The sequence below is a fragment of the Lepisma saccharinum genome, chromosome 30 (genome assembly GCF_977018435.1).
Source record: "Lepisma saccharinum chromosome 30, izLepSacc3.1, whole genome shotgun sequence".
NCBI classification, from domain to species: Eukaryota; Metazoa; Arthropoda; class Insecta; order Zygentoma; family Lepismatidae; genus Lepisma; species Lepisma saccharinum.
This window is the reverse complement of record NC_139258.1, coordinates 18,893,619-18,918,529: the sequence shown is the minus strand read 5'-3', so window position 1 is coordinate 18,918,529 and position 24,911 is coordinate 18,893,619. Positions and strand designations below refer to the sequence as shown.

Genomic DNA, 24,911 nt, shown 5'->3' with positions numbered 1-24,911 from the left:
GTGCATCTTGTTACATTATTTTTTAGTTTTCACTGTTGATATCCTGATATAAATAAAATGCATGTATTTTTTAAATAAATAAAATGAAGATGTTTATAGACCATGTAGATTAAGAGATTTATAGATCATGTGCCTTGTCCTCAAAGTTAGCCTCATTAATCTCCCTTGAGAAGATCATAAAGTTGAACTTCATTTTTTATTAACCGTAAGTATTTTATTATTATTTTATTACTTTGAAATTTGGAAGAAGGAAGATGTAGGTGATATTGGTCTTCATCTGCTTTATCTTCTTTTCAGGATAACAGCTATTCCACATTTGCATGCCCCAAGTGTGATGGGTATCTTGTGAGTGAGGATCACGTGAAAATCCACTTGCAAAGATCCCATTCTGCTTCTGCTACTGAAGAAAAGGCACTGCAGAAAGAACAACATAGTGTAAATAGCACTGAAGGAACAGCAAACCATAGCAGCATTCACAAAAATATTGAAGAGTCTGCCTCAAGAACGAGTCAAGTCAATAGTTCTACCACAGCATCAACCACAACAAAAAATGTGACTCTTGCTAATAACGTGAACCAATTTGTTACCACGAAATATTCACTGAATAATAGTAGTCCTCGTACTAGTACAACTCAGGGTACGCAGTTAGTTAAACAGGAGAGTGCGTATCCTCGTACTAGTACAACTCAGGGTATGCAGTTAGTTAAACAGGAAAGTGCGTATCCTCGTACAAGTACAACTCAAGGTACACATGTAGTTAAAAGAGAGAGTATATACACCTCAACAAATTATACTCCAGTTCAACCCTCCTCAAGTCAAGTTCACAGTGTTGATAATAGTGCCAAACCAAAATTCACATGTAGCTTGGTTCCAAGTGAGAAATCTAGTAAGGAGAGTGATACTTCTTCTGGTATGAATATTGAAAACCCAATGGGAAAACCTATCAAGCCTAAAATTATGGCTGTTGTGAAAGTTCTACATCAGGAAACTGAAACAGCTGAAGGGCGGACGGACATTGTGTACTCTCCCATTGGACAACACCCACCAGTGACAAATAGTGAACCGTTGCCTCCATTCAGTGAAATCTCATCATTGAGGAGAAAAAATGTACCTTCAGAGTCGACGGATTTAGCTTCAGCCATTATGCCAATCGCACAGAGAAAGAATTCTCAGTCTGGTGCAATTTTTGGTTTCCAGCCATTTCCAGACATGGAGCAGGATGATAATGCCACTTCCACTGTCGTTGAAGCTCCTCAACCCTATCGATTCTGTCCAACCACAGTAGCACAAAGCTTGCCAATATTTGGTTCTCAGGACACAGCAAATCCCATGCAGAATAGTCACGAAAAGAGCCCCTATCCTACATTGCCATTAATGGAGCAATTCGTAACACCGGACAGAAAGTCCACAAGCACATCACATCAGTATTTGAATGTACGGCAAGCTGATGTTATTCAGCTTCAACATGCAGCTGTAAGGAATGTTGCACCTCAACAGTTTCAACAAGTCTTTGTAAGCAATGCTCCAATGTCCTCCCAACAGGCATGCGAAGTTAACATCTGTAGTGTACGAACTGCACAGCACAATGTTTCATCAGTAGCCCACAAAGAACCTTGTGCTCAAGGCCACAAAGTGATTCGTGCTCAAGGCTACAAAGTGCCTCATGCTGAAGGCCGCAAAGAGCCTCATTCTCAAGTACACAAAGAGCCTCATGTTAATGTAAGAGACAAAGATTCATCTTGTAATGTAAAGACAAAATCAAGTACTAAGGTTGAAAGTATTACAAAGATAATAAAGGAATGGAGTGATGATGATGATGACCCTACTTCATTGGCTGGTACTAAAAATTTGTCTCAAAGCTTGGAAGAATTACATGTGGACCACAGTAACATAGATGAAGGATTCTCATCAGTTTCCTTCAGTGATATTCGTAGAACACCTAGTATGGGTCAGTTGAATGTCAGTGGTACCAGTGAACCAGAAAGTACATCCCTGAGCAAGAAGATAACTTCAAAGGGGAAAACTCAGAGACCAAGAACTTACAGTGGGCTACGAACAGGAGATTCAATGCATTTGAAACGTGAAGCAGCAAATCTTAGGACGTATGGGAATAGAAGATCGGAAACCAAGTATGACTGGGGCAGGGAACATAGTAGCGTTTTCTCGGATGAAGAGGATGGCACGTGTGCAAGAACTATGAGTGCAGTCATGCATGAGGACACATCAACTTCACGCAGTGCTGAATTAGTTCACAGAAACAGTTCCCACACAGCCAGAGCAATACCACTTGAGGAAGTAGACAGAATTGGCTCAAATGGAAGTGACTTTCAGTAAGTATAATACATTATTCTGTATTACTACATGTAGTTACATTTTAAAATTGATGTTTTTTTAATTCTTCATATGGTGCTACAACTCTCTCTGGCAGCCATTTCAGCAATTTTGTGCCTTCCGATTGCTTTCATCAATCTTTAACTTTCATTATTAGGCTCTTGTACAATGTGTTTGAACCCTTTCCAATCTAATTTTTCTGCCACCTGCATTCTCCCCAGATTTTATTTATTTTGAGAAGGAAAGAGGTTGGTGGATTACTTGTAATTAACCTACAGATTTAAAAGAGAAAAACACAATTATTAACTCACCTGAAATCTATTTTAGGTTACAAAGTGTTGTTGTTTATAATTTACTTAATGCCTCCTCCCTGCCATTTTTGTACTAGCACTACTGCACGAATATAATGCGCAATCATTTGTTCACATCAAAACACATGGCCTGCCAAGAAACACATGAGGAAACGCATCAGACAGGCTCTGATAGTGGAGCGAGTGAACAAATATGAAGAATAAAAAAAAAGTTTGGAATCTTCCAACATCACACCGGAACAGGAAAATCATGATGTCTGATAAGGTCCAACATAGGATCGGAAAGGGTTAATTAAATTTTAAATACAAATTGAATTGTAAGGAAATTGTCCCATGCCCTTTACCAATCTTGTCTAGATAACTTTGAACTTAAAACTGATTGTGGGTTGTAGCAATTTTAAATGAAGGCTGTTATAAATATCATATGTATGTTATTGAAACTATGCCTTGTTGGGTCTGCCATACCACTTTGTACCAATACCCATACTGATATCAATAGTCTTACCAATTCCCAATGATGCTTGAGAATTGTAACAATTGTTCAAAATATTCGACTTCAATTAATTATATGCAACAATTTACCAAAGTTTGCTTTAAAATTAGGACTTACCAGATGCCGATGTATTGGTTGGAATTCATCTACCAATACCAGCTGATACTTTTTTGGTCTTGCATGGGGTACGCAAAAATGCGTACACTTTCGTGAAGTATAATTATCCTGGAAATTATGCAAAATTCAAATTTTTAGCTTATCTTGCACCAAATTTGCACGAAAAACTGTATTTTGTGTTTACATAATATCTATTTTAATATTCTAATGTAATTCTTGAATATTCTAAAGCAATTTCTTGGTAGATTGATGTATATAATTGAAGAATATTTATACACAAATACATATTTGAACAAATTTTAATTATTGCAATTGCAATTTTTAAGTATTGGTATCAGTGGGAATCTGAAAAAGTATTGGTATCAGTTCAAAATGGTATCAGCTCAGCCCTATTTAAATTATTCAGGAATTGTATCAGAATATTAAAACACCTGTTGTAGTTGTGTAATCACAAAATACAGTTTTTCACACAATCTTGGAAAGTAGATGGAAACTTTGAATTGTACGAGGGCCATCCGGAATGAAGTACCTGTTTTTGAATTTTAAAAAAACTAACAAATATTTTTGAAAAGACTTTGTAATTGTTAACAACAAACTTTAAACTACTTCTTTACATAGTCTCCATGTACATTTAAGCATTTGTCGTAACGTGTGACAAGTTTTTTGTAACCCAGCTTCATATTCCTCTGCCGCCAGTCCCTTGAGAATAGTAGTCAGTCACCCCTTCTTTCAGTTCCTCATCACTATGAAATGTAAGCAAGCGAGGGACCCACTTTACACAAATTTTCCCATACTTCAGATGATCTTTGACAATTTCATGAAGAATTGTTCTTGAAACATCAGTGAACTGTTCACTGATTTCATCCACTGTGATGCACCGATCGTTCTTGATGAATTCGTCAACTGCACTCAGCAGTTCGTCCGTATTGATAGACGGGCACCTGGAACGTTCTTTCTCCCAGAGTTAAAGTTTCGACACCAGCACCGAACAGACAACTCATCAATAACATTGTCTCCATAAACCTCCTTTAATTGACGGTGAATATCACATGGTTGCACATTCCTGGCATTGAGAAATCTGATCACATCCCTAACTTCACAAGTGGCGGCGTTTTCAATTTTTTTGAACATTGTAAACACTCACAGAAACAATGACTACAATGACAGCGCTACAAAACTTCGCACACACTGAGCAGACAGACAACTGAAGTCGTTTGACCTTGAGCGGCGTTTATTTGTGTCGCCTAGCACTCCACACGGCACGAACGGGTCTACTTTCTGGATGGCCCTCATACATAACTTCCAGGATAATTGAACTGCATGAAACTGTTGCGTGGCATTTTTACAGACCCTATGAAAGTTCAAAATGCCTGGAAAGTATTGGCCAGTAGCTGAATAAAATCCAACCTATACATTGGCATGGGTATTAGCTCAGCAATAGTTTATATCTCCTAAGAGTATTGATTAGGCTGTCCTATTCCTAATACACATGCACACTTTCATTACATGACCAGTCACTATAAAACTAATATAATTTATTATTTGTTGGTGTGCAGTAGCCATGTAAGGTTGTGTGTGTATAGCACATATCGTATTAGTAGAGGCAAAAATCAGATCAAAAGCAGTATATAAAATGACATTTTGGTTTAAAAATTGTGAATATAATCCTAAATTTGATTTAATTAGAAACTGCACCTGTGACATGAACTAAACATATATCCCTTCTAATAACACATTTATGTAGTTACCAGAGTAATAAGTTTATTCTTTTCTTGTATAAAGGTGTCCATTTTTGCTTCTCAAATATTTACCGCAGAATCAATGAATTTTCCGTGAATTGCATAACTCTCAGGGTAATTCAAACTTCAGAAAGTGTTGCGTCAATGAATGAACTATAAATTTCGTGTTAAGAGTCTATTTCGCCGTTCTATTTTGCATCATTTCGTGACAAAACAGGGTACAAAAATGCACCTTACACCTTTTAGAAACCTGAAAAATGAATATTAGAACATGTTACTTTACATTTCGTGTTTTTGTCAAGAACTAAATATGCATGCCTCTACGTATTAATGATCATTTGAGAACATTCTGGTAAAGTAGAATGAAATGTCCCTGAGCCACTTCCAAAACAAGATTTTTGTATTTTGTAATTGGGAAAAGTTTACATTTGTTATCAACTTTCGTTGAAACTTACTTTCAAATTAGCTTCATTCAACTTTTTGCTTTCTCCTTATTCTTATTCAGTGGGTACATTAATGCTATCTGTTTACTTACATTGCAGTGAGGATAATGGACACTCAAATTCAACGCAAGATCTATCTCTTCCTGTGGTGAAAGAATCCTTTGAATGCAGTCGACCTTCAAGTATGATAGGAGAACAGTCTTGCATCTCAAACGCAAGGCAGCTTACAGTTATAAAAGCTCCTAGAACGTTGCAGCCATCTTTCGAAGATAGTACAATCACTGCAGTGTCTTGTGGTTTATATTCCGATGGTCTCTGCAATCCGTCCACATTGAATAAAAGTGCTGACAAGTTGAATGTAGTATCGCACAGCTCTGTTCGTAAGATGGAATTGACAAACCCCACTGTTCAAATGCCATCACCATCTGTGCCCTGTGCCCAGCAGACCTCGGTAATTTTCCATGGAAGTGATGTGAGAAAGCAGCATTTGAAGAGGCAACATTCTTATGCAACATCCATAGTGCCGCCAGTGAGAGAAAACGAGAGCCTAGCTCCCCAGGAGAATGTTGTGAGGGTTGATACACCAAGTGAGAATGTAGCAGAGCATAGTGCCGGCAGCTCAAGAAATGACAATTCTTTGGGCTCATCTAGTAATCAGAAAAAGGTAACTTTTCGTTGTTTCATAGTTGAAAGAAATCACTAGAAAATAGTTTCTCAAAAAATAATTACATTTTTCATTTGCTAAGCAAATTCTGATATTTTTGCATTGACACTACAGTGAAACATAAAATACGTTCTTCGGTGACTACAATTAACCAACCCTTCATGGGTCGCATGACAAAAATGACGTTAATGGTCGCACATAGTGCCAGAGACCTGGTTCTTAAAATATACTCAATTAAAGGTCTACAACACCAAACCCTCAATTATTATAATTAGATATTTTCTTGCAACAATTTAGATTCTATAGGACTATAAAAATTGAAATTCTGTAAAACTAACGGGTGTTTCAACAGAAACGCCGTGATTTCAAATGGCATTTTAAAATATTTATTAGAACTACACAAAAGGAAAAAAATACATAATCTGATAGAGAAAACCCAAAACTTTAATGGAAAACATGTTTGAAATGTCCACCTGGGCGATTTATCACTTTTCTTACCCGGTTGCACATGTTGTCGTATACCTGAGAAAGGGTTGCACGACTAACTTGTGCAGTACACTGTTCGATGTTTGCTTTCCAATCAGCTAGTGATCGCGGTCCTCGTTTGGAAGCTTCCTGCTTTAGGAAACCCCACAAGAAATAGTCACATGGGTTTAAATCAGGGCTAGTTGGAGGTCACTCCAAGCCATTTTGAAAGAAATGTGTGTAGCGATTTGAAATCACACGATTGTTGAATTTTGAGTGAAGGAAGGTCAGGACAGGTTCAGTTGTATGTGTCCTAGCTCCATCTTGCTGGAAGCATTTCTGACGAATTGGACGTTTCCGACGAAGACCAGGACACGTATTCTCCAGCTGGAAACGTCGTTGGACAGAAACAAGAGAGCGTGACTCAATAAACCAGGTCACCCACTGAATCTTCTGCTGGAGTGAAAGTCTCCTGTCCTCTATTACTGTACTACTGTACTACAAACACCTGACAAACACAGATAGAAAAATAAATTAAATTAAATTTTAGACTTTTGTCAATCATAACATATACAAAATATTACTGTGAATATACTAGGGATGGGCCGATATGAAATTTTGGCCGATACCGATAAAGTACCGATATAAAATTTACCGATACCGATAACCGATATTCTACCGATCCGATATAAAATTAGAAATGGTCCATGAAGAACCTGAAATGTTCATTGATCTCCTTAATAAATATGTGTTTCGAGGTGACTGCAGTGCAAAAGAAGTTGAATATTTAGACAATTACTTTTTTAAAAAGTAGGGCATCGAGATTATCCATAAAAATTACAAGAAAATGGCAGAATTTTGCACTAAATTATAAGATATTTATCGATATATCGGATCGGTAAAATAATCGGTAATTTTACCGATACACCGATATGCCTATATCGGCCGATACCGATAGAGTACCGATTAATCGGTCCCATCCCTAGAATATACTAAATATTTTTTTAGGGTCATTTGAAATCACGGCATTTCTGTTGAAACACCCGGTATAAAAAAGATGCTCTTTGTTAGTCGGGCACGGAATGGCAGCCCAGATTTTCAGTAAAAACTAGGTACGCTTATAGTTGCGCATGGACACGGACAGCAAGGGGCTTCAATGAACACCCTCCCCCAGACAACTCGAAGATATGACTACCACTGAAAACAAAGTCATTGTGTAAAAGAGGAAGGTTAGAAACTCTGCTAGACAGACACACACAAAGGTGTGACAGACAGAGGTAGGGTGTTGACAGAACAATCAATGATAAATGGAAACATTAAGAAGCACTCATCGGAAACTAGAGACCGTGCGCGACCAACACAGGGTTAAAGAACTTACAATGTGGGAAAAAGTAAAATCTTTTTGTAAGAGACTTTAATGTTATCAATACCAGAAGTAAAGCAGGAAAATATAAAATCCAACTAACTAACTCTCTAGCCTTCTTAAACCCGAAGGTTCATGGCTGCAGCAACACAGGCCTTCCATCTGTCCCTATCTTGAGCAAGATCTGTATACTCTTTTCCATCCCTACCGATTTCCTTTAGGTCCATCTCAACGTTGTCCCTCCATCTTCGTCTTGGCCTTCCTACAGGTCTCTTACCATCAGGTTTCCCAACAAGAATCCTGTAAACTCCTCTTTCCTCCCATGCGTGCCACATGGCCTGCCCACTTAAGTCTTCTTGATTTAATCATTCTAATAATATCTGGACATGAATACAAATTGTGTAGTTCTAAATTATGTAACCTTCTCCACTCACCTGTCTCCTCATCCCTTTTAGGTCCAAAGATTTTCCTAAGGATCTTATTTTCAAATACTCTCAATTTATGTTCCTCTTTCAATGTAAGGGACCAAGTTTCACACCCATATAATACTACAGGCAAAATTACTGTTTTGTATATTTTAACTTTTAGTTTCTTAGATATTAAACGAGAATATAAAATCCATTAATGTATAATTGGTGTTCCACTGTAGTGCATTAAGAACTCAAGTAATTGGAAAAGTATTGTTCATGCAAACATTTAACACTTATTTTCCTGTAGTTTACGGTTATTACAAGCATAAGAAAACAGTTTTTCTTTGTGACGTTTCAGGAGAACACACGCTCCTTTCATCAGACATTTATTTTCATTTTGATTAAAGATACAGTTATAACAATGGTTAGTAATTTTTTAAACAAAAAGAATCTGTTATATAATGGATGTTGTCAATGTTACATTGTTGTAATATAGCAACTTAACTGTGAAAAAAGCAGTCTGTTTTATTTTTACAACAATGTAACATTGACAACATCCATTATATAACAGATTCTTTTTGTTTAAAAAATTACTAACCATTGTTATAACTGTATCTTTAATCAAAATGAAAATAAATGTCTGATGAAAGGAGCGTGTGTTCTCCTGAAACGTCACAAAGAAAAACTGTTTTCTTATGCTTGTAATAACCGTAAACTACAGGAAAATAATTCTATAATGCAAGCAATGCGTACATACAAGAAAAACATTTAACACTTTCTGTAAAATTGTATCATGTAAGAGAAAAAATAATATTTATTTGCTAAATTTTATGGTACTTGTCTTAACATTTTGTGAGACATTTTTCTCCTTTATTTGTAGGATCTCCTCATGAATTACTTAAGCAAAATAGAAGAACACAAGAACATGCTTGCAGAAGCCAGCAAGTTAGCAGAAGAAATGGGAAAGGACAACCAGAAGTCATGTAGAGAGTTAGTTCTGGTAAACAACTACTTTTTCTACTTCTATTTGGGAAATAAAAGACATGGTTGATTAGACATAAGCGAGTTACTAACTTTTTCGCGGAACTTTATTGTAGATGGTGGCAGAGGCCACCAGGATTAATAGAACTATACAAGAAAGTTTCGCAGAAAAAGTTAGTAACACATTTACGTCTAGTTACTTTTCTAGTCATTTAAAATGTAGAGGTATAATTGATTAATTGGTACATAATTAGTACTGCTTCATATCAGTAAAAGAGCCAATAGGTATGAAACTGGCCTGTAGGTAGTTGGGCTGAAAATTGCTAGTCTGTCTGTATTGGTTGATACAAATATTTTTGACTAATGGAGATACTTTTAGCTTAAGTTCTGAGAAGTTGAATTAATATTACAGAGTTACTGTACTTACCATTATTTTACCAACACTTAGATACAACTTTGCATAGATCTCATTTACAAGGTATAAAAAAGATTATAACTCCTAAACCACTGCATTTTCTGAAAAAAAATAAAAAATTACATGTACTCTATGTGATCAGAAGTATCCGGACACCCACCAGAAAATAAAGTACAAGTTTGGACAACTTTCCATCGGGAACACTGGCAGTCAATACAGTGTTAGCCCACCCTTAGCCTTGATGACAGCGTTCACTCTCACAGGCATACTTTCAATCAGGTGCCGGAAGGTTTCCTGAGGAATGGTAGCCCGTTCCTCGCAGAACGCCAAAATGAGAAGAGGTATTGATGTGGATCGGTGTGGTCTAGCACAAAGTCTGCATTCCATAACATCCCAGAGATGTTCTATGGGATTCAAATCAGAACTCTGCGCAGGCCTGTCCATTAGTGGGACGTTGTTGTCGTCAAACCACTCCCCCACAAGCCCTGCAGTATGGGCGGGTGCTCTGTCGTGTTGAAAGACACAATGGTCATCCCCAAACTGGTCTTCGACGGTAGGCAGCATGAAGGCTGTTAAAATGTCAATGTAAGCTTGTGCCGTGACATTGTCATGTAAAGCAACAAGGGGCCAAGCCCCCTCCATGAGAAACATGACCACACTGTAACCCCGCCACCTCCGAATTTCACAGTTAGCACTATACAGGCTGGTAGATGTCGTTCACCAGGCATTCGCCACACCCACACCCTACCATCGCATCGCCTCATTGTGTACTGTGATTCATCACTCCACACAACGGTTTTCCACTGTTCTATGGTCCAGTTTCAACGCTCCTTGCGCCAGACGAGGCGGCGTTTGGCATTTGTCTGTGTGATGTTTGACTTATGGGCAGCTGCTCGGCCATGGAAACCAAGTTGCCGCACCTTGCACCAAAAAGTAATGGTGCTTGGAGTAGATCCTGATGCAGTTCGGAATTCCTTTGTGATGGTGGCGATGGATGATTGACGATAATGCTGTACGACCCTCTTCAACACTCGATGGTCTCTGGAGGTCAACATGGGAGGTTGGCCTGCACGGTTTTGGGTTGTACACATTCCTTCACTATAACATCGGAAACAGTGGACAGAGGGATGTTTAGGAGGGTGGAAATCTCACACACAGACTTCCTACACAAGTGGCACCCAACCAACTGACTACGTTGAAAGTCTGTGAGTTCCTCAGACCATCCCATACTGCTGTCTCACACTGTTTGCAGACTACTGAGTTCGCTGACTATGTGTTCCACGCGGTAGATGGCTGTACTGTGTCACCCTCTATGATAAACACACGTTTCGCAGTGTGTCCGGATATTTTTGATTACATAGAGTAATAAAGAGTAAAGAGCAACATTTTGAGCAACGTGCGACAATTAAGGGTCCGGGGAGGATGCATGGTCAAAGGCCCAAAATTGAAATTTTATGAAAATATGCAAAATTTCCAAATTCCATTTTTTTTTTTTTCCAATTTGGGGCACATGCATTGCATATCCTCAAAGTATGGTCTTTTGTTATGCTTCCCACCAAATTTGATCATCCATCATCCATAGGGCTGATGCTAGAAGCAAAAATCTGCAAATTGTTCTATAAGCTGTCAACATTGTCGATGTTATTGTTTATTGTTGTTATTTTTTTAGCCAAGAAGTGTCTGTTTTCAATGAAACTTTACATGGTTGTAGGAATGTACCACTGCTACATACTACATTTTTCATTCACTTTGATGTATTGTGGGGCCCAGGAACGTGCATGTGCCAATTTTTAAAATTTTAATTTTCATCTTCCTTCAACACTCATTATTGTGAGGCACAGTGTATAAATTTTACCTGCGGTCTTTAAGAAAAAAAACAAAACTGATTTAATCTTTTTATCACAATTAGTTCTCGAGCTACGATTTTTTTTGTACTTTGCTGCAAAGTTGAAAAGCGCCTGCTTGAAAAGGCTCTGTCCACAGACGTTTCCATACATCCGAAGCTCTGTCCCCTAAAGGTTAACTGCATTATATGTAGCAGGAGGGTTCCTTGCTTCCCAAGCAAGTCCCACAAATAATAATAACATACATAGTAATTTAATAATATTGATTATTATTAACAAAAGTGGGTAAGAAATGGAGTTTTTTGTTGTGCTACTATCATGTGCATATAAAAAGCTATGTGCCTGATTATTACTATATGCATATTATTATGCATTATTATGCATTAAATTGAAGATGCTAATGATACAAATCTGATTCATTCCAATCGAATCCTTCCTTATGTTTATGTAAATTCAGCGTAAATGGGTAAACTTCATTTCATACAAAAAACTGTAAACAAGTATTTTGCTTACTTAAATTTAGTACTGGCAATCCCCTGTCCTCTCTAAATATGCCCTAGCCTATCTTTATCTTCTCTTCTATGCATTGGAAATATCATATTCATTGTGTTTGTTACTAAATTATGAATTCATTCACCAGAATGGATTTCAAGCCTAATTTAATTCCATATTTCAGGATCTTGAAAGAGAACTCAAGAAGACTGAGGATAGTGTCAGGATGAAAATACATTCAGCTTTGGGAACCTTGGAGACTGTAAAATACGTCCGGGAAATGATAGGATCTTTCATGAATAATATTAGTGCAACTGGAATCGCAGGTGTAATATCTGAAAATGAAAGTGGTGTTGTATCCACGCATGTAGAGGGTGGAAACAGAACCTTGGCGATACAGGCTGGAAGTCCGTTATGTGCTGGTAATGTAGAGGAAGCCAGGAGTCACGATACCGAGGTAACTGCGGCAGGTTATGTTGAGATTTGTTCACAAGAGAACAGTAGCGGTGAATCAAGTTCGGTGCTTCATAACAGTATTTCGATTACCAAAGAAACTGGTGTGAATCATGGAAATGTTGGAGACAGACATGCCCGTGTGGACCCAAGTACAAGTGCACAGAATATAGTGCAAGAGGACATAAATGTTAACCAGGAACAGCAAAGTGTGCCTCATAAATCATTGAAAACGGATAGAAGAAATGTGCAGTGTTTTCCTCAACGCTTCAACAAGCCGAGTGTGGTGCAGAAATCTCTCAACAATGAGAGAAATATTCTTGAAGGGGATCGTATACTGACAAGAGATAGTTCATTGCATGGTGTACGAGAGGAGCATCTCGTCTTCCAGTCTCCATCAACAAGTAGTTGTGTTGTTGGTGGAAAATACACAGAAGCTCCTGCACAAGATAGTAGGGAAACAACTGTTTCACGGAATGAGTTTATGATTAGTAAAAATAGAACCGAAAACTCTTCACGCATCATTACAAATAACATCACCAAAATGAGACCTGTTTATCCGGGAATTGAGCGTTCCGATACAGGGGAGAAATCTTTGCAGGCATCACACCATGAAATAAGCACACCGCATGTGGCTGGTGGGCTACATGATCCAATCCAATTAGGCATCTTAGGCACTCTTTTGCAGGCTCATTCAGATGAGACTACAGCTGCAGGAGTAGATGCTAGAGCTCTTTCTTGCCCAAAGGCAAAAGACTGTAGTGAGAGTCCGATGAACTATCGTACGATTGTTTGTCTTGAAGACAGTAAATCTGGAAGGAATAGGCATGTAAATTTGGAAAGAAACTGTCAGGAAAGGGTTGCAGAATGTGAGAAGTTCACTGAAGAATACCGTGCATCATCTGACAAAAAGACAAATGGAGTTTATAAAAATCGAGCTGATAGTAAACAGATTTTAATTATAAAAACCGCCAGATCTCAAGTGGCACATTGCAGCAGTTCCGTGACAAATAATGAAGAATCATTACAGATCCGAAGAAATCAGAATTCAGAACTTTCACCGAGGAACAAAGGCATCTCAAATATTGGAGCAGCAGTACAAGGAATTATCCCGATTCAAACTGCCAATCAGTTAATGAAATGTGGTGATTGCAACACTGAAAGAAAGAGAACCTTCGTTACACCTTCACCCAAAAAGATGCAGATGTTGAGAAACCAGGAGAACACCAATGTAAGTCTTGTTCGTGCAAATGTGCCTATGGTGGATGCTTGTAATAGGAACGAGACTTCTGGTTTCCTTCAGTCTGATCTTGCCGAAAAGCCAGACAAGAATTTTGATGTGTGCTTAGAGAAACCAAAATTTAGGGATAAAGCCTCTTCACCTTTTCGTTCTCCAGATAAGAGATTGTTAGGAGAGCAGACACTAAGAGGGGACCGTGAACAGATTGAATTGACTAGTGTAGGAGAAGTTACTGTGACAGAAAGATGTGATATTGGAGTTGCAGAGGGGACTGAGATGGTTCATGAGAATTACAAGAACATTTTAGAGGTACCAGCTCCTGCATGTGAAGTAGTTAACATTAGAAGTAATGATAATGACTTTGAACAGCTTGGTAGTAGTGTTTCTATGATTTCTCATGCAGGTACAGCTGCTCGCCAGTTGTATGTAAACAGTAATGAAGTGAATGACACGCAACATGTTCTAGATAGTGATTCTGATTACACAGATGACAACCGTGAAGCATTGGATCATTCAGATGACGAAGGTAATTATCCAGATGAAGCATCTGTGGATGAAGGAACGGCTTTGAGTCTTGAGTGCCAACCAACAGCAAGAGAACATGACTGCATACCTACTGTCGAAGAATCCAACGCAAATGCTTTGGGAACAATGAGTTTAGTTGGAGTGCAAGACGTTCAGGTGTCAAACGTTGATAAAGTTGATGCATGCAGAAAGAAGAGAAGTCCAAATTTAATATCAAGAAGGAACCATTCTCCTATAGAGAACAGGAAACTTAAGAACAAGAGTATTTCTAGTCAACAAAATTGCAAATTGGCAGAAAAGAAAACAAGTGAATGCCAACCACTTTCCAGCAGTGAGCAAAAGTCAGTAGCCACATGCAATGCTTTGGAGATCAAAGGTGGTGCTGAACCTGTGAAAGAAGTTGAACAACAGATTCATGCAAATGTGTACAAGAATCAAAATGAAGATAAAGTGTTTCCAGAAACCATGCAGTCTAAGATTGGTAATACAGAACAGCTGAAGAACGGAAGCACTGAACAGCAAGAAGTTTGTAAACGCCCACTCAGGAGTGATTCTATTGATGCATCCATTTTACCTCAAAATAGTTCTAGTCAAACAGTACAGGTAGAGGAAAACCCTAGGAGCAATTCTGTTGAAGTAGGTGATGCAACTAGAGTAGTTAATGAAGATCATAGCTTCTCGGAAGTTAATCGTGGTGCTTCCCCAAAGAAGGACCAAAACGTGGAAAAACAGGAAAAGGCTAGTGTTTCAAATGAGCTCAATTCAACCAGTGATACTACACCAAATATTGCAAAAAATGTGGTCTGTGATCTACCTGAACCTAACTTGAAGTTCAGCCAAGATACTTCAGATGAACAAAAGTGCATAGAACAGATAAGGTCGCAGACTTGTAGCAGACCAAATACTGTGGGTGATGATTCTTTAACGAATACCTTGGATTCATCTCAAAGCTGCACAGACGCAAGTTTGCGGATACAGCAGGTATCCAAAACACACGAAAGGTCCAGGAGTTCTGATAGTGCCAAATTAGGGACCAAAAAAGCAACAAATACCACCCCATTTACTAGTGATGTCTGTGATATGCCTGAAAGTGCTTCGGAGGAAACTGTAAAGGAAGACAAAGTTAAAAGAAAAAGAGGTAGGCTGCCTAAAGTGAAGAGAACTGAAGAATCCCCAGCAATCAATAAAGAAAATGATGTTGCGGTTGTTGACACTAAAGCTGTAAATATTTCCATTGAAACAACACCAGAAGAAGTAGTGCCAAAACGACAGAGAAGGTCAAGAGTTTCAAGGGAGCCCATAATCCCAGCTCGTAATGAATTGTCCAATGGCAGAGCCGAAGCTGGAGTACGGAATAAAATTACTGAAGGGTGTGTTGAAAGTACTTCTACCAAAAGTGTAAATGTTGACAAGTTACAAGAAAGATCAAAGGTAGGTGATAATCTGGCTGATGAGGGAGAAACTGAAAATGCTTTACATGAAAGAAACAGTGAGCAAATTTTCAGAAGACAAGAGCAATCAAATGAACCAAACAATAATGACAGAATTTCAAGCAAAGCAACAAGAGAAACTCCATTGAGGAAAAGAAAAGATCGTTCTGATTCACCAAAGAACATTTGTGGTAGGACTCCAGAGAAAGAACCAAGATCCAGAAGACTGAAAGCAAGAAGTTCCAGTGAACCCAACGAGAACTGCGGCAAGGTTACAAGTACTAGAACAGAAAGTAACAATGCTGGTGCTTCTGTAGAAAATGTTTCTAGTCCCAAAACAGGAATGGAAAAGAAACCTAAGAGGCGAGGAAGGCCAAGAACTTTGAGCGAACGGAATGAAAATTCAGATACGCAAGTTACCACTGATGAAAATGAAATATCAAATAAAAAGACTGAAAGTAATATACCAGAAGATATTTCAAGTCCGCCTACAAAGGAACAAAGACCAAAAAGAGGAAATAAACAGAAGTTATCTAGTAGCTCAAATGAAAATGCCAATTTATTGGAGGGTCAGGTCCATGAAACATATTCGAGCAAAGCTAGTGAAACACCCTGTCAAGTAGAAAATGTAAGTGTAGGCTTAGACAAGGATCGAAGGACTAAACGAGGAAGACTAAGTTTATCTGTTGAGTCAAATAGAGGTATATTAGCTTTAGTTAAGGCTACTTCAGGTAGATCCAGTCAAAAGAAGGAGCTTGACATTGGTGACAAAAGGTCAATCGAGGCTGGTCGAAGAATAGAGAGAAAAGCCACCATCAAATGTGCAGAGGAGAATGACTGTAACGATCAAGGAAATGCAAGTCCAATTTTAAGGAGAAGCAGTCGCAGAAGTAGGTCAAGTACAGTGAACATGCAAAATGAACAGGTTGAAGAATGGAAGAGTTCTAAAGAGAGTGAGATTACCTCAGGCGAAAAGTTAGATAAGTTACCAGTGGTTCAAAAGAACATGCCAAAACATGCAAATCAGCCAGTTGATATCTCTAAAGTTGGTGGAAAACAAGAGAATGAACAAATTAGCAAACCTGAAGAGCAGAGAGAGACAGTGCAATGCCTAAGAAGAAGCTTTCGAAGGAAGAAATCAGCTGTAGCGGCTGAAGAAGCAAAGCAGTCGGAAGAAATGGAGGTTTCAGAAATATCTGAAGTCAATGAAAGCAAAACAGTTGCATGTAGAGAAGAGATTGGTAAGGTTACGGAGGAGAATGCTACAATCAGTGCAGAAGCCAAGGCCCCTAAGGATGTTGGAAACCTTACAGAAAACAATGAACTGGTTGAAAGCGGACCTAAAGATGTCGGTACCAAGGAACTGAACATGCTTTTACCTGTAGATGATCAAAATCAGATTCTGGATGAGAGGCCAAAGGATGAGTGTGTGAACGAAAATTTGGAAGAAAATGAAATATGTGATAGTCCAAGTACTTTAGAAGAAAGAACGTGTAAAGAATCTGCAGAATATAATCAGCTTAAACACCAAGAAATGGCTATATCAGACATTCCAAGATCTTTGGGACTAATGAAGAATGTTCCGCAAACCAAAGAAGGTCTAGTCCTGATCCCTGAACAAGATACATCATTGACTAACAATCAGCAAAGAAGAGGACAGTCTGAAGCTCAAACCACCCAAAATCTTGATCTAAATGTACAATTACAAACTGCAACTACAAGCAGCTTAGTCATAGGACAAGACTATGATGTTCTTAAGAGCTATTCCAGAAGCATTCAACCTTTAAAAAGAAGGGTCAGAAGTCTAAGTGAACTGATTAAAGTAAGGGAAACATGTGAGAATATTAATTCGAAATTGAACAGTGAACATCCTAATCTTCGTAGCTTAGAAAGCAAAAAGGAAACATTAAAAGTTAAGAGAAAGAGGTCACGCAGTTACAGTGGAAGAAACATTTGCCCTTGCGTAGAAGAATTGAAACATAGGCCTCAGAAAGACTTCGTGGTAGATATTGTTCAAGATATACCATCAAGAATAAATGAAGGAAAGTCAAGTATCACCACTGGGAAAGATGATCAAATGAATGGCAATGTTAAAAAAGATGAACAAATATTGCTTCCTTCACCTGAGCAGAAGAAAAAAATTGCTAATAATTCGTGCAATAAAACTGTAATAATTGAAGGAGAAGAGAAACATGTTTGTGAAGAATTGAATGGTGGAAATAAAATGGAGAACATGAGCCATTCAGAATTAACAGGAGGTAAAAACCTTAAAGAGAATGTGAGTGATGGTGATTTAGGAAAGAAAGAAGAACCCAACAAATCTGTCGAGATTGAGATAAATAATGTAGTAGAACCACCTTGCAGACCATACCAGTTTAATTTTCCACATGGCACTCTATCAATCCTCAAAGACAAACCCAATCGTAGAGTGCCTGTTAAAGTAGTATTGAGACGTAAGAGTTCGAGCGACAAGTCATTGGTTCATGATGCTACAACAAAGGGCAGTTTAAAACCTAGAAGTAATTCATTCTCAGGATACACAGAAGCACAAGTAATAAATCACTGTATTCCTGATAGCAGTATTAATATTCCTAAGGATAAATCATTGCCATGCTGCATTGGAGACCAGGAAATGCACAATAGCAGTGAAAAATCACCATTGGATTTGGTGAAACAGACTGAAGAAAGTTCATCAAGTGGTTGTGAATATCGTAGTCATGGGAGGGAGAATCATAGTACAAATACTCAGTTTACCAAGGAACTGAACCAATGTGATAAGTCTGCTCAAGATACAAATAGTGCAAGTAGTGAGATAGACAATGCTAGTGAGTTAGTAATTGATACGGAAATTAGGACAAATAGTGAGACAATACAAGGTGTGAAAGTTGTGACTGAAGAGGCAAGCACGGTTGAGCCTGTAGTAGAGAGTTATGACACTGTGTCAGTTGTAGAAAAGGCAAAAGCTGTAAGGGATCATAAGTCTGTTGCAAAGCAAGCCAGTGCTGACTCAGCAAATGATCCAAAGCAAGCCAGTGCTGACACAGCAAATGATCCAAAGCAAGCCAGTGCAGACACAGTAAATGATGCAAAGCAAGTCTGTGCTGACACAGCAAATGATGCAAAGCAAGCCAGTGCCGACACAGCAAATGATTCAAAGCAAGCCAGTGCTGACACAGCAAATGATTCAAAGCAAGCCAGTGCTGACACAGCAAATGATGCAAAGCAAGCCAGTGCTGACACAGCAAACGATTCAAAGCAAGCCAGTGCTGACACAGCAAACAATTCAAAGCAAGCCAGTGCTGACACAGCAAATGATGCAAAGCAAGCCAGTGCTGACTCAGCAAATGATGCAAAGCAAGCCAGTGCTGACACATCAAATGATTCAAAGCAAGCCAGTGCTGACACAGCAAATGATTCTGAAAGATGTGACCAGCAGGCAGAATCTTTAGTAGACAGTGCATACAGTGTCTCAGCAGCAAGCGAAACCAGTGCAACTAGTCCCATTGAGGCAGAGGAAGATGGTATGAATAGTCAGTCAAAAACAGAGAATAGGATCCTTGACAGGAAGTATGGGAGAAGGTCGAAATTTGTCCCAAAAGTAGCTTGCCAAGGAAGCAAAAGAAAATCGGGGATAACAGCCCAAACTGGAAACAAATCTGTTTGTGAGGTTGACAAGAAGGTGGAGACTGCAGAATTATCTCAAGGTACAGTGATGACAAAACAACCAAAGAGCATTCCAGTGATAAGTGATGAAGTGAAGGAAGTACCAGATGTGATTGTTGACAGTGCAACAACTAGTGAAAATGTAGAAGATTTGGTCCCCGTTAGTGTAGAAAATCGTGAAGACGAAGGAGAGGATGAGAAGTTGTCAGATGAAGAACAGAATTCTTTGAAGAATAGTAATGAGGTGGAAAGCTCAGGTACAGTAACACATGTTGACAGTGAGCATCTATGTACAGATGGAGGCAACAAGGGTGATGCTTCAGAGAGTTTAGAACAGTTTGGAACGGAACAGTTGAGTGATAACTTTGATAAACATGCTGTGGAACCTGAAGCAACACCACTGAAAAGAAGTAGAAGGAGCAGGTACACTCCAGTTTGGAAAGAACTACTTCCGAAGAGAAGGCGGAAGTCATGTGGATCAGAAGATGCATCTTCTCCAGTATGCAACAATAAGGAAGTTGCAACTGCAAGGAACAGTACAGAAAATACATATTTACCTGCAAAGAGCATCAAGGAGGAGAGTTCAGACTTGACGGCTAATACCACACAGCCTATTATTCCTGCCACACCTTCTGCAGTGGAAACTCCCGAAAGCACACCAAACACCGAGAGCCAGCCTGTAGTGAAACGCAGGAGAGGAAGGAAAAGAAAAATTCCACTAGAGTCGCCAATGACTGCAGATGATGCCACGCCGAGCCATGAGAACAATCGTCGCAAGTGTTCAGATACCACTGAGGAATTCTCCCAAAACACAGAAGCTGATGAGAAACAAACTCCAGGCAGCCTTAGGAGAGGTAGAAAGAGGAAATGCAAATTGGATTTATTGTCTCCTGCAGAAGTTTCAGCTGATACAGATAATGCAGGTAAGTCCATTGCTTTATTACGTCCCCGTAATTATATGTGTAACATTAGGGCTAGTCTGTTCTGATACTGATCAGTAGGGCCCGGGAATTTGTTATAACATATTTTTCACTTGGCTTCGGATCTAATATTGGGATGAGATCTTTACATATCTGATGAAAATTAGCCGAAATAGACAAACTTGACAAAGCATATTTTGACATATTTCACCAATTTCGCATTTGTACAACATATTTCTTCAATTTTGTTCTAATAAGACATATTTCTGTATAATTTTGTAATTCTTTTGCACATAATCGGTTATTTCATAATTTTTTTCTTCGTCGCTTTAGCACAATGGATAGTTCATATTGTCGATGGCAGGATATGGAAATTACGGAGGAAGAAAGGTGCCGTCTTTTCTTAGTACGGAACAATAATACCCCACTTTTTTATCCCACCGACAATTGATAGCCATGAAAACATTATCGAGCAAAAATGTTTTCTCTCATTGTTGCACGGGAAGTAAAGAAGTTTCGTTCTCATTTGTTTGTCTTTTTTACTTTTCACAAAAATCAGTCAAAAGTAAAAATAACATTCGGTACATTACAGCCCCTATTCTACTCTATCGGGTATGGGAGAAATTCGAGAGTACTGTTGTGGAAAATTTTGGCTTTACTGGTAATATTTCTGCATTTTTCTGACATATTTTTCATGACATATTTTTCAATTTATATGACATAATTACATACATATTTTACAGTTTTATAGGACATAAAGTCTCAGGCCCTACTGATCAGTATCAGTGATCTTAGTACCAGAAACTATCAGTTGAAATTCAGTTATAAATACTGTACTCAAATGTACGTATTCCAAAGGGTCAACCAACACTTGCATGGAATTGAAATATCCAGGAAATTGTGTTAAATTTGCATTGTGTATATGTGCTTTAGTATTGTATTTAGTAAGTCAGTTTCTTGTTAGTTCATACCATGGACAATAGTTTTCTATAATTGATTGCCCAAGAAATTGAAGTAATCTGACTATCTGTGCATAAAGTAAATTTAAAGCGAGATCGAAACCACTATGTGCCTCCACCTGGTACTGAACCTGGGACAGCTTGATTACAATGCAACAATGTGACCATGGGGGAGACCGTCAGCCTTAGTTAAAAGTAAGTTAAATGGTCTGGATACTTATTTGAAAGTTTCTGTATAATTAATAGCAAAATGAATGGGCACCCTTTTACAGCCCACTCTCTCATTGCCTCTAATAACACCCCAAGTTATTGCCACTACGGTACAGTGTGCATTGGTTTCATAATGAGTTTATTAAGATTTCATTTTTTCTTCAGGTAATTCTTTACGGAGATCCTCCAGAAAGAAACAGAGGTCACGATTATATTGGCCGAACGATGACTTTGAAGGTGATTACAACATTGACTGCAGTGAGGATGAGAAGCAGCCTAAAAGACTAAGTGACCACACAGACACTGTGCCTGATGTTGATCATGATGAAGAATCTGATGTAGATGATAATCAGGTATGTGATGATGATGACAAAGATTGGAAGGACAGTGTTGCCACTCCCACATTACCTTCTATTGGAAGAAGGAAGGCATCAGCACCTGGGAAAAGGACAAGGGGAATCCCTCCCAAGAAGGGAAGAAATGGACGTTATATATCAAGAAGGAAAAATTTGAACGAAAAACCTGAAACAGATGATGCTACAGTGAAACAGGAAGGAGATGATGTTGAGGCAGAACGTCAAGAGCAAAGTTCATCCAAAATATCAAGCAAGAAGGGAAATCATAGTGAAGTTCCCAAGAATGATGTGAAGGTAATTCACGCCTTAAATATGAGTTCATTAATATGATAATGTCATGTATGATTGTAAGTTGACTACCTTTAGACACTAGACAGCTAGTGTCATGGCCCTGCTAGTTCATTCATTTGCTAAGAGATGGCACTGTTTAACATTCTAAGGACAGCTGGATCCCAAAAAAAGTATTGCCTTGAAGGCTGGAATTACCTCTATCCCAGAGTTACGTGGTGACATTAAACATGTCATTTCTCTAAAACCAGAGATGATATTAGAGTTTTTTTAAATCTATGTACACTGCTGTTCACATAAAGTGACATGGCACAATTTATGGTATTGAACAGTTGAAATGTGTGCCACTTTATGTGAACAGAAGTGTACACACACAAATTTAAACATAATATGAGCATTGAAAGTTTGTCAAAAGCATGTTTAATATTTTATTGGATGAGAATTTTAAAATGTGGCCTGTTTAAATGCAAGGGAAATGTTTTAAAAAATTAATAGAATGAGAACTATGTGTCACGGAGAGTTGAAGTTAGTTTTATTTAGGATAGAATGGCTAGGACTTTTACAGAAAATACAGTATTGACATTGCATCTTGATACAGCAACAATTAGAACATAATGGGAATGTACTCAAGACATTTGTTTTCGGTGAGTCCCATTAATCCGAAGTGAGTAAGAAGACTGAAAAAAGGTAGCAGCACTTTGCACCAGAAATATGTGATAACTATAGTTTAAAATTGTCCCATAGTTATCGTGAAAAAAAGTAGTTAATATGTATTATGCAATAGTAGCAAAAGGAAAAGCAGCATTACCATTTATTCCTAACTAGGCTATTATGGGTTCATGCAATGGCTTTATAACCTGGTCACTTGAATTTACACACCACAAAAAGCTACTCTTTGATAACTTATTACTTTTTTTAGATTTTTTTTAAAAAAAAAGGCAAAAATTATTGAAGAAATTTTCTTGAAAAATATTTTTTTTAAAAATTTACTTGCCTGTTTAGTTCGACACATCCTTTTAGTCAGAAGAACATGATTTAACTAAAACACCAAAATAAATTATGACATGAAGACTTGCAGCATTCACTTGATGCCTCTCAGGGTATGGGTAATATCTCTATTCGTTTTTTTGTTCAAATAAAATCAGTCAAGTTTTCACAAAGAAAAATAAGTCTATTTTACTTCTTAGCAAAATATAAATACTTATGTGCGTAGTTCCATTGGAATTTCAAAGACCACACTTTTGAAACAAAGCCCGAACTAAAGACAAAACACAGACGAATTCCCATGGCAACAGCTCTTACGTATATACAGGTCAGTCGTTCACTATCCTGACATTATCAGTGATAAGTCTAAATATTAAATACCACAAAAATCACATACTAAATAACAGAGATTAAGATTAATAACAATAAACATTTGTACAACAAGAAAGGTAATTAGGAAAGAACAATAAACATTTGTACAAGAGGAAAGGATGTGTCAAGTTCACAGTGCCAAAATTAGTTTACAACAGTAATCTATGTGCAATAAAAAGGATATTTATTTAGCCTTAGGTGTAGCCTGTTACACTTTTTTTGGTATTGTTTAGTTAATTTTTTTTTTTTTTTGCAGTGAACCAACAAAATTCTGCATGGTCGTAGGGCCCTAAGAGTAGCACATTTTATATATTTTTTTATTAATATTGGTTTGTTTTGCTCCCCACAGGGGCCATTCAAATATTTTTTTTTTGGTAAAATTTAAATTTACAAATTTACTTCCAATCAGGGTGGATAAAAATCATGATTTTTATTTAAAAAGAATAATTTTTGTTGACTTTTTTGATTATATCTGATATTTTTGATTTAAGTCTATTTTTAATTTTTTTAAAAAAAAAAAATGCTTAAAATTGCGTGCATAGTTTTTGGCACCATGCACATAGATATATGTGCATATATATAGACAGGCTTTTTCTAGTAAATGGCCCTGTAAAATATTTGAACAGTTTGATTAAAGTAAATAAAAAAATATACATTTTTCTCTTTGATACTGTAACTATCATATGGAAATGTTTGTTAAGTTTGTTAATGAAACTAATATTAATTTTCTTCCAGTGAAAATAAAACATTTTAGATATACTCTTTAATTGTAACTTAAAATATTAACTTTAATATTTTTATAGTCTTTGTAGCTGAAATTTGGATATTTTTTAAAGGATAGTTTGAAAAATATCAGCTGCCATGTTTATTTACAGTTTAATGATATGAACACTATTTATGGTTTAACATGATTACTATTTTGTATATTTTTTTACACAAAATGTTTGCTATTTTTGCCCAAAAAATTATTGAATTTTAAATCAAGAGAAATCTTGTTCCATTTCCTTTCGTATGAACTTCACACATATATATTTTATTTTTTTATTTTCCTATCTTAGAACCTAATAATGAATATTAAATGATTACAAGAGTAATGTACTTTCACCCAAAGTGTTTTTGATATCTACAAAATCCTTTTGTACATTATTCTATAAATTATTTATATCGATCCACACTGCTTCCAATTCTGTTTCTTCGAACAGTAACAATAATTTACCTTCACACAAGAGTGCAAGGAGCGTGTGTTCTCCTGAAACGTCACAAAGAAAAACTGTTTTCTTATGCTTGTAATAACCGTAAACTACAGGAAAATAATTCTATAATGCAAGCAATGCGTACATACAAGAAAAACTAGAGTGCAATAAACCAACCACAACTGTCTATGATAAAATAGTTCTCCTTCTATGAAATATTTTGTGCAGCACTTCACATTTGAGAAGCGCT

The 24,911-nt window shown here is 37.5% G+C and overlaps 1 protein-coding gene across 3 annotated transcripts in view; it reads left to right on the top strand.

The window, feature by feature from the left end:
• LOC145981863 (uncharacterized) overlaps positions 1–24,911 on the top strand; it is a 106,780-nt gene that overhangs the window by 30,315 nt on the left and 51,554 nt on the right. For all 3 annotated transcript variants that reach the window (XM_083115316.1, XM_083115318.1, XM_083115317.1), the window contains exons 7-11: positions 298–2,330; positions 5,534–6,098; positions 9,217–9,336; positions 12,253–20,302; positions 21,634–22,118. In XM_083115316.1, coding sequence (XP_082971442.1) covers positions 298–2,330; positions 5,534–6,098; positions 9,217–9,336; positions 12,253–20,302; positions 21,634–22,118 — 11,253 coding nt within the window. The remainder of the gene's footprint in view (positions 1–297; positions 2,331–5,533; positions 6,099–9,216; positions 9,337–12,252; positions 20,303–21,633; positions 22,119–24,911) is intronic.